Source organism: Chlamydotis macqueenii, chromosome 1 (assembly GCF_036417535.1).
Source record: "Chlamydotis macqueenii isolate bChlMac1 chromosome 1, bChlMac1.mat, whole genome shotgun sequence".
NCBI classification, from domain to species: domain Eukaryota; kingdom Metazoa; phylum Chordata; class Aves; order Otidiformes; family Otididae; genus Chlamydotis; species Chlamydotis macqueenii.
The window spans coordinates 131937377-131953464 of NC_141556.1; the positions used below are offsets into that span (position 1 = coordinate 131937377).

Below are 16088 nucleotides of genomic sequence, written 5' to 3' on the forward strand. Positions count from 1 at the left end.
GGCTGCCCGCGGTCACCGAGCGCTTCCCCCACCCGCCACTGACCCGATCCTGCCCGGGTCTCCCGCAGCGCCGCGCTCCAGGCTCTCGCCCTCGGCTCGGCTCGGCTCTGCCGTGCGGGGCCGTCGCCTCCCGCTGAGCCGAGCGGGCCTAGCCGCCTCCATCCCCCGCGGTCGGCGAAGGCCGGGGCGGCGAGGGACTCGCCCGGCAGTGGCGCGCGCAGGCGTCGTTGGCCAGCCAGGTACGGGCCGGCCGCCATGTTGTGAGCGGAAGCTGGGCCCGAGCGGTGGGGCCGGGGGGAGGGCGGAAGCGCGGCTCCGCCTGGCAGCGGGGAGGGGGCGGAGGGACGGACGGCGGCAGCGGGCAGCAGTCGCCGCTTGTCGGTGGAGCTAGCTGAGGTGTCCCGCGCCCTCCGAAGGGTTCATTGCTTGCCTCGCCGCCCCCGCCTCGTCCACCGCCGCCGGGGTGCGGGGAAGCGGAGCGCGGAGGCTGCGGGAGCCGGGCGGGGAAGATGCCCCTGGCGCAGCTGGCGGACCCTTGGCAGAAGATGGCTGTGGAGAGCGCGGCCGAGAGCAGCAGCGAGGTACGGGGCGGGCGGGGGGCGTTGTGGGGAAAGTTACGAAGGGACCTGGGCTCCCGCCGCCGCCGCTCAAGGGACCGGCAGAGTTTCCCCTCGCGGGCGCTCGGGGCGGGCAGCGCCGCGACTGCGGGCGGGAGGCTGGGAGGGGAAGGCGGGGAACAGCGGCCCGGCGCGGGGGGGAGGGGGGAACGGGGCGCTGAGTCCCCGGGTCGCTCAGGCGGGAGCGAGTGGAGGGTGAGCGTCGGCGCCTGCCGCCCGGCCGGCCCCTGCGCGCCGCTTCCTCTCCGGGACACTGACTCACGGCCGGGACCGGCCGGGACTCCCCCGCGCCGGGGCTCGGGGCGTGTTTCACGGGACCGGGCTGCTCCCGGCTCACTCGCTCCCTCCCCTTCCGCCCCCTTCCCCGGGAGGGAGTAACCTGCTTCTGCGGCGGCCGCCGACTCGGGCGCTTTTGTTCTAGCGCGGTGTCTGGTTACTGTCACGGCGAGTTTCCCTTCCCGGGGCGGCCCCGCCGCCTCCGCAAAGGGCGGCCCGGGGAGGGAAGGCAGGAGGGCCGGGGCCTTGCCCTCACCTTGCCCGGTGCCCTCGCTTTGCCGCTGCTCCCCCCGCGGCGGCCAAGGGCCGTCCCCGCCCGGCTGCCGCTGCCCCCTTATCTCAGCGGGATGGGGTTGTCTCTGCAGTTTCGCAAGCGTTTGGGAAACCGCGGGGACGTTTCGCATGGGTGAAGCTTTGTGCTTGGCGGCGTTTGTGGGAATATCCCGGAGATGAAGCGCAGCGTGGTTTCCTGCTGTTGGTAGCGGGGAGATCGTGTTGTGCTCCTGCCCTTGTTAGGCAGGACGCGTGTCAGCCTCCCTAGGCTGAGATAACGAGAGCGGCTGGAAATTAGATTCACTTGCGTCCGAAGCCATGGGTGCCTTCAGTTATCTTCATTTTGTCCTACGGTGTACTACTGTGTTGGTTTGGATCTGTGTAAACACTACACCTACACTGTCGGTTGTGCTTGCTCCGTGATTCCCTAGTAGCCCACAATGCATGTGCTAGTTTACGACCAGACTCCCGCGTGAAAAGAAATAGCTTCCTCTGACAGCGCAGCTTCTACCTGAATCTGCTCCAGCTGATACGCAGCCAGGCTGCTTCAAGTGATGCTGATCTTGAACAGTATGGACCCAGGCCAGCTCACAACAAGGTTAGGACTTACTCCTCGGTGAGCAGAGCAAAGAGAGAGTGACCAGTGCAAAGTTTCTGCAGTATCAGAAGTATTTGTCCTTTTGATGTTTATCTTGTCTTCTTTCTGCTTAAAGTGGCTGCATCTCTGGGGCTCAGAAGACTCTGCGGTTCTGATCTGACAGGCAGATCTGTCTTTTAAATTATTGCCAGCTACTGTAGTCAATTGTAAATTCTTGCCAGTTATTCACTGACTTCTGAAGTGGGGATCTTAGATGGTTTTGGTTTGGTTGGGGTTTTTTTTGTGTTTGTTTTTTTTTTTTTTTTTTTTAATGGGGAGTGACTACAATAGTAGTGTAATGCTTGAGGCAGGGGAGATGTTTCTTCAAGACCACTTAAACTCACGATTTAGAGAAAATATCTTAACTGTTACTTTAGTCTTCCATGCTAACTGCCTGTAGTCTATGCAACTTCAATAATAGTATATATGCTGGAAAGGTAGCAAAATAGATCATATTATTTGAAATGTGTGTATGTGCATGATTAATTATACTTTGTTGCTTGTTTTAGTGTATTCCAGACATGAGTTGTTTTTCAACTTCTGTCATAAACTTCTTGAAACAAGTGTATTTTTCCTCTTCCTTAAAAAATAAAAAAAAAAAACAAAACAAAAAAAAACCCAAACAAACAAAAAACCCCACATATATTTACATGAGTCTACAGCAGTTTATCACCAAAAAATTTTGTAGGACTGCTAACAAAACATGAAACAGCAACTGAACTTACAGGTTTGCACTCTAAGGCCCTAGTCTAGAATAAACATTCAGTTCTAGAGAAGACCAGACTGCACCTGTAAAAGCTTCCCAGGTGAACCTCAAATGGAAAAAGGTAGACTTAGAAAGGTTGCTTACCTGAAATGAGTTTTTAAAGAAAATATGTTTTAGTGAAAATACATAAGTTTAAGTCAAATACATAAACAAATGACCTAAATACATAACTTACATTTTCAGTTTGCATAAGTTGTGTTTCTGTAGCATATCAATATCCTAATTACAGACCCTATCTTGCAAGACTGTTCTTGAGTTAAAATATTTTTTACATCCACTTGGAAACTCTGTATGATTTCAGTCTTAGTTTGTTAGTAATAATGTCTTTAGCTGTAGTACTGAGTGAGGTAAAGAGTTTCCGCTAACCTCTCAGATTTGCTGACATGGTTCTTGTAACACTGTTATCTACATGGAATTACAAAGTATTGAGCTTTAAAACTTGACTCGGGCACTTTCTTTGTCTTAACAACTCTGTAAGGTTTTTTATATTGGATTAATTTTCTTACTTGTTTCCCAGTATAATCCTGTATTTGGTTTTATAGTGCTACCACTGAGGAAGTGATTTGCTGTGATACGTGAGCAGGATTTAGTAGGAAGAACAGAATGCCTTTAACTAGCATTATTTTGGAAGACAGTATAGTTAACCATCAACAGCTGCTGTAACTTAGGTATACAGGACAACAGATCTGTAGAATGTGGTCCTTTTTAAGAAATAACACAGTCAGTGTTTTTAGATAAAATATAAATTTACAGTTTTCAGAAATCAATTGCAGCACTTCTCTTTCTACAGGTACAAATAGGTCAGTGACCTATGTGTAAAGCTGTTACATGATTTTAGAAATAATTTGTCTATGTAGCATAATGTGGTTTTGTTTGTTTTTAAAGTTTCACCCTTTAAAGCCTGTGGAACGATGCTGTCTCTTATTGACTCAGGGTCTACTCAAGATTTATCACAAGCATAGGTTTGTTTTTCATGGTGAGAATGTGTCTGTTATTTCAAGTCATCTGCTTTCAAGCGGATGAAGTATTGATTATTTGAGTTTGTATTTGAATGCCTGAATAACTAGTCTGATCCTTTGATCTGTACACCCAGCTATGCATGTTAATATTGACTGGAGGAGAATGAATACAATTATGGCAGCCAAATTTTGGACACCAGTACATTGAAAGAGCTGGCCATCACAAGGATGCTGTTTGCTAGACTTTCTGGGAAGCATTTATGCCATCTATCTTTAGGAGCTTTAATTTAGGTGCTCTAAATTGGCTGTGGAGAAAGATCAGGTTTTTTTCTGCTGCTCTTGACAGGGGATTTATGATCACTTATTTAGGTGTCTAAATAGATAGCGCAAATCCCCTTTCACGTAATTCCTTATTTTATCTTCTGTATCCAGAATTATTTAAACCTTGCATGAGATAAGGGGTGCTAACATATAAGGGTCATGCCGATGCTTTAAAGAATCCAGTATAATGTAATTTTTGCTTTGTAATTCCATTCTGATGTCAGAGTGACATTCTTTATGTCAATGTATGCTTCTGGTGTGGAATCTGAAGTATATGGGATGTCTTGCCACCTGGGGCCATGAGGCTGTGGTTGTGATTGTGTCTTTACACTGTACTAGTCTGTGTAACCAGTGCTGTACTTACGTTCCACAGGAACAAAGGCTATATTTACAGTCATTTTCTGTGTAACTAACAGGTAAACAATTCAAAGTGTAATCACCCAAATGGACTGGTCTATATGGATTTGAAGACTGTCCATCATCTCTCTATTACAGGCAGAATTCTCTGCAGCACTCTGCTATTGCTTCTTGTATATACCTGCTGTCAGTACAGTGCATTCTGAAGTCTGGGGTTTTTCCACAGATTTGTGGAGTGATGTTCTCTTAGGCTGGCTTAAAAGTGGTAATTGGCAATTTAATTCTCGTCTAAATAAGTAATATATACTGTATTCCACAAACTACTCTGATAGAGAGACAGATAACAGATGTTATATATATGTAAATACCATCCTGAGAAACATATCATCTGCATGAAAGATGTTTGTTTAGGTGCATGAGGTTTTTTCTTCAGCTTTTTCAGATCTTTAATGGTACAATTTTGCCTGTACTGTTTTTTTAGTTAACATATTCCTACTATGTGACATAGTACTGATGTCCTGCTGTCAGGCGGGTGGGGTAGGAGGGGGCAGGTGCTTTTACTCTGCTGACTTCAGTACCTTCATGCAGTATCGCGTGCACTCCGCAGCTCTTGGTTTCCTTATAGAAGGTGTTGAGTTTGACTTCTTGAATCGTTCCGTTAGGTTTTTTATGACATTGGCAGTTCTTAGCTTGTAATTGGTTTGTTCAGTATAGGATTTGTAATACTTCTTGCCACAGCTGGGACATATAACATAAAGTAGATGTAAGCAGACTGACATGTTTAAAGGCACGTCTGTTGTCTTTGAATTGATTGTCATCTGTCACGCTAACTGTAGTTGTTTGTCATTTGAAATGCTCAACTTCACAACGATGCATAGACTAAGGTGGGTGTTTAATTATTTCTGCACATCAAAAACATTAGCTTTATGAGTTGATTGATCTTGGTAGTTTAAGAACTCATTCAAGATACTGGGTTTGGAGTTGTGGGGTTTTTTGTGGGTTTTGTTTTGAGGTGTTTTTTATTAACATAATTCACAATATTCCAATAATAAAAATTTTAAGCAGTTTTTCAGGCAAGAGTAGAACATGACAATTGTTTTTTCAATCTTGATGACTTCCAGAAGAGGAATAATTTTATGAGTAAAACTGGAGAAGTTAGAATCTCTTCAGGGAATTTTTAAGTTTAGACAAACTAAAGTGGTTGATTACTGCAAGTATTGTGCTATATGCTTGCATACATGATACTGTGCTACTTATTCTCTGAAGTAAGATTAAATGCCTCACTCATGGGAAGTAGAGGGGGAAAAAAAAATCCTGTGTAACAGATGGGAAAATGAGGCTCAACAGCTTAGTGACTCTGTCTAGCATAATTCATGGGGTCTGTTCTAGAGCTAGGAGATGAGCTCTGATTTCCAGGGACCTACTCCAGTGGCTCAACCACAAAGTTATGCTAGCTCATTCTTATTGGTAACAGTTACCATATGTTCCCTTTGATGCAAGGAACCCCCTGTGGTACGCTTAATGCTCCACTTAACTCTTTTTGGAGGAAATGTGTTGCTTTTTAAAAATTAATTTTATTTATTTATTATGTGAAGCAATTAAATTGTGTAAAAAGTAGCATGTGACTTATACATTGTTATTGTCTAGGTCTGTTTTCTGACACAATTTCTAAGGTTCCATTTAATTAATTAAATTTAATTTCCATTTAACATTTAATTTCAATCATTAATTTATCAGAACAGTTAATATTTAAGTATATACAGAAGATGTGAAGAAATGGTATTTTGTAGTGATTGTAAATGTCCAGTAAAACATAGCTTTGAAAAATAAAATCTTCTTTGTTCTGCAGGCTCAAAAGTTGGTGGTTTCAGGATGTAAATAGACCATGATGAATATTATTTTATTATTCTTTACATAACATGATTGCCAAAATTACTGTTAGAACTTAGACTTGCATGTTAAACAATTTTTTTTTCACTTGTTGGGGAGTCTTTCTCTTCCAGCAGTTGACATTTGTTGTATAGTCACCTTCTAATTTCTGAATTTTAGGAAACAGTGAAGTTGCTCCTAGTCTCTCTTCTTAGTAGAATTTCTTGAAATAGCTAACTGACAAAATGAGCATAAACAAGTAATGCTTTAGTTGACTTCAATATTAAATTTCAACCTTTGTCGTTTATCATGTAAAGTCATTGTAACAAACTTGTGTCTGTTTTGTAAGGAATTGCAGACTTGCTGTGCCTTTTGGCTGCCCCTTGACTCATGGGGTAGGGAACTGGTGGGTACTCGTGTGTGTGTGCGCCCCAGTCCCCTTTGGAAGGAGGCCAGGCAGGCACAGGGCATTTCCCTGGGCCTGGGACTGCAGGAGGCAGTGAAGGTGAAGCATACCTGCCTTCTCATGTAAGTACTGTCCTTGTAATAAGATTTGCATACTATCAGTTGCTAGAGTCACTCTTAGGATGTGTGCAAGCAGAGAAGGAATTTCTTTTATTTTCATATGTGCAGCAGTGATTGGATATATTGAAGTAAGTTATTTCTATGTGTATATTTTTTTTTCCTTTTTGGAGCAGATGAACAGAGACTAGGTGATGCAGTGTTTGTTTTATTAAAGCTGCTGAATTGATATGTTAAGTGTAATAATTTATCACCCATACAGGTGTGGAACTAAATGAAAATGTCACTTCCCTGTTGTAACCATACAAACCGCCCCCCTCCCCCAACAAATGAACATACACAATTCGGAGCTTGTTTCAGCTACTGTATGATACTGTATGTCCAACATATTGGATGATGCCATGACACTTGTCTGACTTCAAGCTGAGTAAATTTAGAGAATTAAACTCACTGAGAGCTGCAAACTTTTCTTTTAGTTTTGTTTTCTGACCTGACTTGGCACAAGGCTGGACAGATGCCAGTGCCAAGGAAAGCATCACAGTGGAGTAAAGGGGACTTTGAGTCATATTAGATAAGAAGGTGGTAGTGTGAAGTAGATAGGATACTTGGGCAACGTTAACTATGTGATTTCGTAAAACCTAACTTACTTAAGGAAGTTTGACTTTATACCTAAATGATCTGCATGTTAACGGCTTATATCTGAGGTTGATTGTGTACAGAGAGACAGGTTTCTATGTCCTGCTGTTTCTTTTAATACTCAGCAGAGGAAGAAGTCAGTCACCTTAGTCAATATATGTGGAATTAATGGACCTCAAAGTAACAAAGTTTTACATAAAATAAATACTTGCAATAATTTTGTTTCATAAAAATAAAGACTTGTATCTTTATTTTTTTTGTTTGGTTTTTCAAAAAAATTAAGTAGTTTCTAATACTTGCACATACTATTTTTAACATAATAAAATGTGTTGAATATATGCCATGAGACAACAGCTGAAGAAGTCTAAGACGATAGCTTGCTTCTTATACATATGTGTAGTAAGTTCTAATCAGGTCAAGATTTAGGTAAATGCTTTGGATCTGTGTGGCTTCACAGCTCAGGAGTTAGAGCACAAGTCATTAATTCAGATTCTATTAAAACCTTATATTTTACTTAATTACTGGAATAGATTATGAAAACTCCATTACTGAAGATTTAAGGAAGGGTTAGACATAAACGTCTTGTGAGCGACGTCGTAGGAATAGCTGATCATACCTTGGTGCACTGAGATAGATTGGATGACCTCCCAAGGTCTTGTCGGTCTATTTTCAACTACTTTTCTGTGGACCTATGAATTTTTTCTCTGGGTAGCTCACTGCTGCTTAGAATAGCAAGTTTGAGTGTGTACAGATCGAAAGGCTTTTGCTGAATGTAGCTCCACGCAATGCCTTGTGTTGCTAACAGCAGATTTGTTATTAATGTTTCAGTGGGAATACTGTATTCTGTGCTGCTTTGAAACAAGCCAGAAGCATTGTTACAGCTTTACTCAATTCAAGGATCGCATGGTTCTTAAGCTTTGTCTGTCAGTTGAGAGTGTCTTGAAAACAGCAGAATGTAAGTGCTCAGATCTATATGTGGCCAGTGTTTTAATGACTAAATAATACCAAAAGTTCTTGTGTGTTTTGAAATTTTTTTTTTTTGTACCTAAACTTTATTTCAGAAAGTTTAAAGTGGGGAGGGAGGGGTGGTCAGGAGGGAAGTTTTTTATTAAATCCTGTAACTGTGTTTAAAAGTTGTCAGGTAAGTCTGGAAGTTTAGGTAGCTGAAAATTAGGAATTACCTGGGAAAAACTTCAGACCTATCCAAGTAATTTATTTAAATTATAATTGCAAAGTATAGTTAAATCATTGCCTATGTTGCGATTAACATTGGCATATTAAAACTTCTAGATAATAATTTTTAAATTGTGATTCATATATCTTCTCTGCTTATTTGCGTACTCAAAACATCATCCTGCACTGATATACAGTTCATAATTCTTGATTTGTCCAATTGTTGAGTCTAAGGATATAACACTTTTTAAATTACATCTTAACTGGGGGTATGGTTCTGGTAAAAGGCACCAATTACATGGAAAAGTCAGTAGTTATATAATATACTGAGCTCTGTTAATAGTGTAAAGATGGTTTACTAACTTATATGCTCAAGCCTGATATTAATTAGGAAATGTTGAGGTTAATGGCAGAAGAATTATACCAAAAGCTATAATTGGTATAAATTTCATAAGGGGTTTTAAAATAACTGACAAGCATAGTCAGGTTAAAAAGTTAGAATGTTTGGCAGAGAGGCTACTTAAACATCCCAAAATAGTCTAGCAGTAGTCTAAACACAAAGCAGAGATGTTTTGGGAAGGTCGAAGATGATATTTGGTGGTGCCTAATATATATTAAAAAAAAAAAATCTATTAAACTGTAGGAAAGAACATGAAGTTCAGCAAGGTAAATTCAAATGAGCAGAAATTAATTTGCAAACAGAATGTGAGAATGGAGATAGTATACACTTAAGTTTTTAGATTTAATTTACTATCTGTAATATCATTGATGAAACTAATAGGAAAAATAGGGAAAAAATGAGTACTGCAGGAAACAATGTTTTATCCACTTAATATTTCAATTAATATGGTTTAGATACCTGTGAAAAAACCTGCACCAAATTGGTAAGTTCAAACTGCTGTTATGGATGCTAGATGGTTTATTTTACTTAAAAGATTACCCGTGTGGGTAATCAATGCTAATCAGAAGCATGGGTGGGAATAGCATTAGATTTATTGTGCAGGTGTCCCAGATAGTAAAATTTTGCAGAGTTCTGAGATTAATTGGATCTCTTGCAGTAAATGTTGGAACCGTAATAGTTGTAGTGTGTAGAGTGCAGGATATTCCCTGCTTCACACAAAGCAGTTAGTTGATTGTGGATGGGATGTGGGCTAGTTCTTGATGTACTCCTTTCTTACAAAGGATTTAGTATGATTATGTTCTCTCAGTACCAATACCCTAACATACACCACTACTTGCTACTTCTTGGTGCCTTCCAGTGCAGTTATTTATGGGTGTGTGTTACTGGTCAAGAAATGAAAATATTCCACTTGTTTTTTTTTAAAAAAAAAAACAAAACAAAACCAAACAAACAAAAAGACAAACCAACCTTCTCTGATATGTCTTTTTGCCAGGAAAATAAAGTACTTTATTATATCCTAAAAGTTCAGTGGGTTTAAACCTGTAATTCTTGTTTGCTAGAAATACTGATGGTAGATTTCCTGTTTTGTAGTTGATTGACTTTTGTGTCAAAGCTTCTGTCAGTTCATATGAGAGATATTCATCTACCAGTTGCCTGATGCAGATTCCCTGATGTTTGTCTGCATTATGCTTAGTTAGGGAACCTGTAGGTTTTCTTTTGTGTTCCTGTCCATGTGCCTTCAGGAATACTGCTGGAACCCAACTATGTTTAAGTATTCATTTCTAACAAGTTAGTGAAATGTGGCAACAGGCTTAAAAGCTTTTGGGAGGGAAATTTGTTGCTAACTTAACATGACTGCTTCCACTGGAAAACAGAATAGGAAATGGAATTGAGTGAATTTGAATAACATTTTGTACGTTACCCTTATAAGGGATGTGCACTCTCCTTTCATGGCAGAAATTGATTGCTGATGTGTTTAGGTGTAAGTAGAAACTTTCTATGGACCTCTTCTGTTATTTTTCTTATAGTTCTCTTGTGCTGTCATCTGAAATATAACCAGATCTTTGATCCATTCCTCTTGCTTAGCGTTCCACTACAGGAGAAGTGCAGCTGAAGAATTAGCAAGATCTAGAGTCTCTGTCTTTTGAATTAGACTCATCTGTACATGTGGAAGATATATTCAGCCTTCTTTTATTCTGTATGCATCATACTGCAATATCTAGTCCCAAACTGTTATGTCACTGAGACATGCCCTTTCTTCTAGTTAAATAGTAAAGCAAGTCTACGCCCAGCAAAATGAAAGCTATTTCATTCACTCACCTCTTGAGCATGCTGCTGACCTCCTTGCTTCACAGTGGTTTAAATATTGCCACTTCCAATAGGAACCTTTTGGCTTTACGTTTTAACTCATAAGGAAGGCAGTACACTTTGTAGCCTTTTTGAATACACAACTGCTTTCCATTTAATGGTATCGTATACCAGCAAACCATAAATCATATATACATATTCTGCTTTACCTTACATGGCTCAGACTGTTCTGAGAAAAACTGGTTCTACCATCTAGTGATTCCTTTAGCATAATCATTGCTTGGGTAGACCTGTCTAAAAAGATCTTGCTAATCCAGTGATCTGTCTCAGACATAACTGCATGGTGCACATGCTGATTTCTTGAGTTTGTTCCTAGTTCCAGTAAGTGTGTCCAGAATGCATTGCTTGAATTCAACTGAAGAGTAACTGAAAGCAGTGCAGGATTAAACAGGAAAACCAGATTGTACAAAACATTCATTTGTGTTGCAAAAGTTTGCTGTTTTTTTCTGGTAGACTGATAAAATGTTGAAAAAGTCAATGAGGTTAAAGATTAGAGCCATTTTAAAAACAGAGGTTGATCTCATGTTTTTGTCTTCAAAGAGAGGCTCGTCTCAAGTTTCTCATGGTGTGTTCCACTTTCAGCTGTGTTTCAGTTGCCTTAAAATAGCAAGTATGAAATCTTAAAGCTCACTGTGTAGTAAAATCTTACTTAACCTGCAGTTAAGGTAAATTATTATTCAGTGGAATTATTGTTGTAGCAGGAATCACTATTTCTGAAAATCTGCATGTGGAGTCAGTTTACAGTACACGGCTTTGGTACACAAATTGCCCTATTTTAGGCCCCAGAGTTTAGCCATCATTAGTTGTTGGGATATTATAGACTCCTCCTTTCCAGCTAAAGTCAATTGTCTTACTTGTTCTACTGTTTTTTGCCTCATTTTTTTTCTATTGATGAGATAATTTGGAAGCTATCTTGTAGCATAAACAGAATATAGAGATGTGTAGCTAAAATACAAAAGTTAATTTAATTTAAATATATGCCATAAGTTTGAGAAAATGGAAAGTATGTTACTTGTGGCCTTGATGGTAATGATGTATGTGTACACCATGTGCTTCCTTGTAAACAGGCTTTATTATAAACACTCATTTCTGTTACTTAGCTAAGCTGGTATTTTTATGGTCTTCTATTTGATGATTTCAAATTTTTATGTGTCTTAAGGTTGGATAGTACCATATTCACTGCTTGTACGCTATAAGATGCTACAGTGAGGGGAATTTAGGCTTTTTGGAGCCTTAGTGGTACAACTAGAAGGTGTAATGCTGACTGCCCTTAACTGAGACAGCTTATAAAGATTATATTCACCTCTTTAGTAATGTATAGCATGTGAAGCTGATTTCTTACTAGTGATGTCTCACGGAAAGATTACTTCTAGAGTAGACTAGAGTTGTACTAGAAGTCTCTAGTATCTTCCTGAAGCATATTAAGATGAGAAAATAGCAGTGTTACTGTGTGCCAGAACTCTGCACTGGAGACACAATCAGAAGCCAAACATTCTTCCCATCCCCTTAAAAAAAACAAGCAAACAAAAAAAACCCCAACCCTTTGTCATATTTGAGCAATCCATAATTCTCATACCTTAGCTTTGTCCAGCGGTATCTTTTAGCAAAAAAAAAAAATGCTCAGGAGAAAACTTGGTAGGGAGCTGGTAGTAGTCTGAGATTGAACATTCAGTGTACTTGTAATATTTGAAAATTAGAATTATTAAGTAGTTAGGATTTGATCTGTCACCTCCTATAAAAGATTCTCCTTCAGTCATGTGCAGGCTGAAAGATTATATTAACAAGAAGTTCTTACAGAAAAATGTTAGCAAGGTTTCACACAAGAAGTCTGCTGAAAAACTGAACTGTGGGAAGCAAGGTGTAGAATGAAGCTTGAATCTCTGAGCAGCTTTTATTATCTTTGCAACATCTAGAAAATATGTATCTATACATGCATGTAACTTTATTTTAAGTAAATTAAGTTCTGAAAAAATAGATTAACTAGGCCTTGTGTTCTCTAGGGAAAAAAAATGCACAAATGAACTTAAATTCTCCCTCCAGTGGTAAGGGATAATCATAAGTGTAATCATTTTTAATAGTTTTTCATTTATTTCTAAAATCGTATTGAATTGCTGTTAAACTTTAGGAGCCAATTAGGAATTAATGGTACAGGATATCATCTGAGGTATAACTTAGGAAATACATATTTTTCCTTACAACTTGCTAATATTTGTGCTTGTGTATGCTAGCTCATTCTAAGTCTTTCTGGGGAAAAATGTCTCGATTCTCCAAGTACAGTATCACTGACAAGAAAAAAGAAAGCATTGGCTGAGCAACAAGATCTTGCTACGTAAGATCTTGCTTTTAGAAAGAACCTGTTTATCTGTTCTTCGTTGTGGCTTTTTGCTGTTCAGCCTTCATGAGGTTTAAGTCTTCTGTGGAAGTTGTAGTAGTGGAAATAATGTCTAGCTGTGTAGTACTAAGGCTTAAAATGCCAGATAGTTTTATGTATTTCTTACTGTGACTCCATCTAGGTTGATAATACATGAGGATCAAAGCGAGAGTGGCACTGCATGCCAGCAATATGCAGTCTTCTGTGTTTCCTTTCCATGATTTTTTTTTTTTTTTAAATAGAATATGGAGAAGAGAACACTTGATCCTGTAGAGTAGCATGCCATAAAAGCACATCTACAATATTTATTTCTATACTTGGATTCAGCATTTCTAGTAACTTGCTATGTCTTTTTTTTACAGAATGGACAGCAAATTGTTGATGAACCTATGGGAGAAGATGATATCAACCCACAAACTGTAAGTAGAAGATGGTTGTAATAAAGACAGATAGTACAAAATGGTAGCACACTGATATCACTTGGTTTACAGACAGTTTACCACTAATGATTTGTTGTTTAGATTTACGTGGTATGAAGTGCAATCTAGGATATTTTTTGAAAGGGGTTTTTTCTCCCTGACTCTCTTGTCTGGTTCAGTATCCTACTGTTTGTTCTGATGAACTCTTACACTTTCCCTAGTATTTTTGTATGATACAGGCTCTCCCTAGTATTCTTAATATGAGGCAGACTTTCCTATGGAAAGCACAAAGCTGAATATGGTAGAAATTATAATTGGATTGGGGAGTGAAAAGGTTTGATAGTAAGATGTGTCTAGTTAGAGCATTCCTGAATTAGGAAGGGAGGATGAGCTTCTCTTTTCTTATCTTAACAAACTTTAAACATTTGTTTCTTTTTTTACTGTCCGCTTTTCCTAGTGTCAGCAAACAGAGCACTTCCATTGGCTTCTGTTAGTCTCATTGGTGCATAGGTGAAAATATTTTACATCTCTGAGTTCCAGAGTATGCTTTATTAATTGTTAAGGTTTCAGTTGTGGTTGTGTCACAGCAAAGGATACATGGTTAAATTCCACACAGATTCTGTTGCAGGGACATGTGCACTTACTGTATGAAATACAATTTTTTCAGAGTTTCTGTGTACACCGTAGCTTTTCCCCTTCTAGTTTGATATACAAGATATAACAGCAGCTATCACCTTTGTTTTTCCATATTGTCATAAGATTTCTTGGCAGTATCTACCTGTGCCCTTTTGTTGCTAGCATTAGTCATTTCATATTTTCCTTATTGACCCATGTAAATCTAGATTATTTGCATTGTAAATCTTCATTAGCCTAGAAGATTCTTCCTCTTCCTGTTCTCCATAGAACTAAGAAACTAAGATACAGAGTTTTAGGCCTTCTTCCTGGGTGTCCAGTTGAAAAGTTTAGAAATATCACATTGGAATGTATTCAAGAATAGCAAAGCTAGACCATTGAGGCCCAGGGGTTTCCTAATTCTTTTCTGAGTTGGATTCCAACTTTCCTCTTGTGTTGCTAATTTGGCTAAGTTGGAGTGGAAGAGAACTTCTGTTCATTGGTTCAGAGCTGATGAAGCTCCAGAAATGTTTGCATGGAGATACTTGAGGATGATAGCAGTACGTATCAATTTAGACAGTGACTTAAGACCACTTCCCTGCCTCAGATAAGATGCTAAATGCTGAAACACGCTTAGTGAAATTTTCATAGTGATGTAATAGCTAAAGGCAGAGGCTGAACTATTAATGTAGATCTTGAGTGTTTGCTATAAATCAAACTTGGACAGTAAGCATTAGAGAGCTGTGGACTAATGCATTGTGAAGCACACATAGGCATAGAGTGGTGACTCTGAGCTTAAAATAGCAAGTAAATAAAAAAAAACCAAACAGGTATTTATCCCTTTTTTTCTTCCTTTTAATAACTTTTAAAAAAAATATTTCAGCTATCTGTAAATTTTAAAAGCCCATACCTCGTATTCTTTTCTGCTTTCAATAGTCTTTCTGGGGAAGATCAAGAGTGAGGAGGGACTGTGAAACTGTGGTTTCCATTGCTCTTGTAACTGAGAGGCATTAATCAAAGAAATTCTTAACCCAGGCTTCTTGAAAATAGAGTTTGCTGCTAAAGAGAAGATCACAGCAGGAGGATTGGTTGATAATTTAAGTTCCTTATCTTCATGTCAAACTTGCAATTTACAAAATTTCATAATGTGAAGATACTAGTGAATTCACGTTTCTTATTGTGATGCCTGTGACTTTTTCTCAGACATTAAGGCAACTTTGGTGTTTAGTTGTAGTTTTGTGTTAGAGGGCTAGCTGACTGATAAGCCTGGTGATAGATGGCCTTGCCAATAAAACACAATTTTTGGAACTCCACGTTTGGTTGTAGTTCAGGGTTCATATGCTGGTATTGCATATTGTGCAGCCTTCAGCTTGTGATTAGACGGTTAAACCTATGTTCATCTGTGCAGCATGGATATAATGGCAATGCCACAGCAGCTTCTCGCTCTGCTGAAGCTGTGGACAAGAGACAGTTAAGATAATGAGTGGAGTTGCCTTTTCCGTGCTTGTCTTCAAACATGCCAGTAATAGATGTAGCTCATAAGCTGATATGAAAATTAGGAGATTAAAAGCCTGCACTATATAACGGCTTTTAATTCCTACACATACCATGCAAAGCTCTGCAGTCTTTAACACAGGGTGAAGAAACAAGGCAAGTGCTGACAGATGCTACAAGTGCTACAAAAGTAGTGCAAGGTTAGAGTAAGAAAGGAACAATATTTGTGTGGTTAGAAGGCAACACCAGGATAAGTAGATAATTTTTTCTAATATTCTGTGTAACATAGACTACAGTGCTTACATGAATTCTTGTTTGAAATAGAACATTTGTTTTTGGAAAAGTGTTCAGTTTTGGTTTGGTTTGTTAATTCATTCTGACTAGTGCCATCACTTGATAGCATCCTTGTTTTGAATCTGTAACTTCACCTTCATCTTACGAGCTTTTCTGGTTTGTATTTACCTGCTAAAATTGTATTCTTTATTCTGTACGTTTACATGACAAGGTTTTGGTAGTA

At 39.4% G+C, this 16088-nt stretch overlaps 1 protein-coding gene across 7 annotated transcripts in view; it reads left to right on the forward strand.

Moving 5' to 3' along the window:
• Positions 1–367: 367 nt before the first annotated feature.
• Positions 368–16088, forward strand: part of RPS6KA3 (ribosomal protein S6 kinase A3) — a 77637-nt gene continuing 61916 nt past the window's right edge. Inside the window, exons 1-2 of one of the 7 annotated variants that reach the window (XM_086767325.1) lie at positions 368–581; positions 13409–13465. In XM_086767325.1, the coding sequence (XP_086623451.1) occupies positions 510–581; positions 13409–13465 (129 nt within the window). In that variant the 5' untranslated portion in view covers positions 368–509. Of the gene's footprint in view, positions 582–13406; positions 13466–16088 lie in introns of those variants that run through there. The other 6 variants (XM_086767357.1, XM_086767315.1, XM_086767342.1 and 3 more) reach the window with 6 other exon arrangements.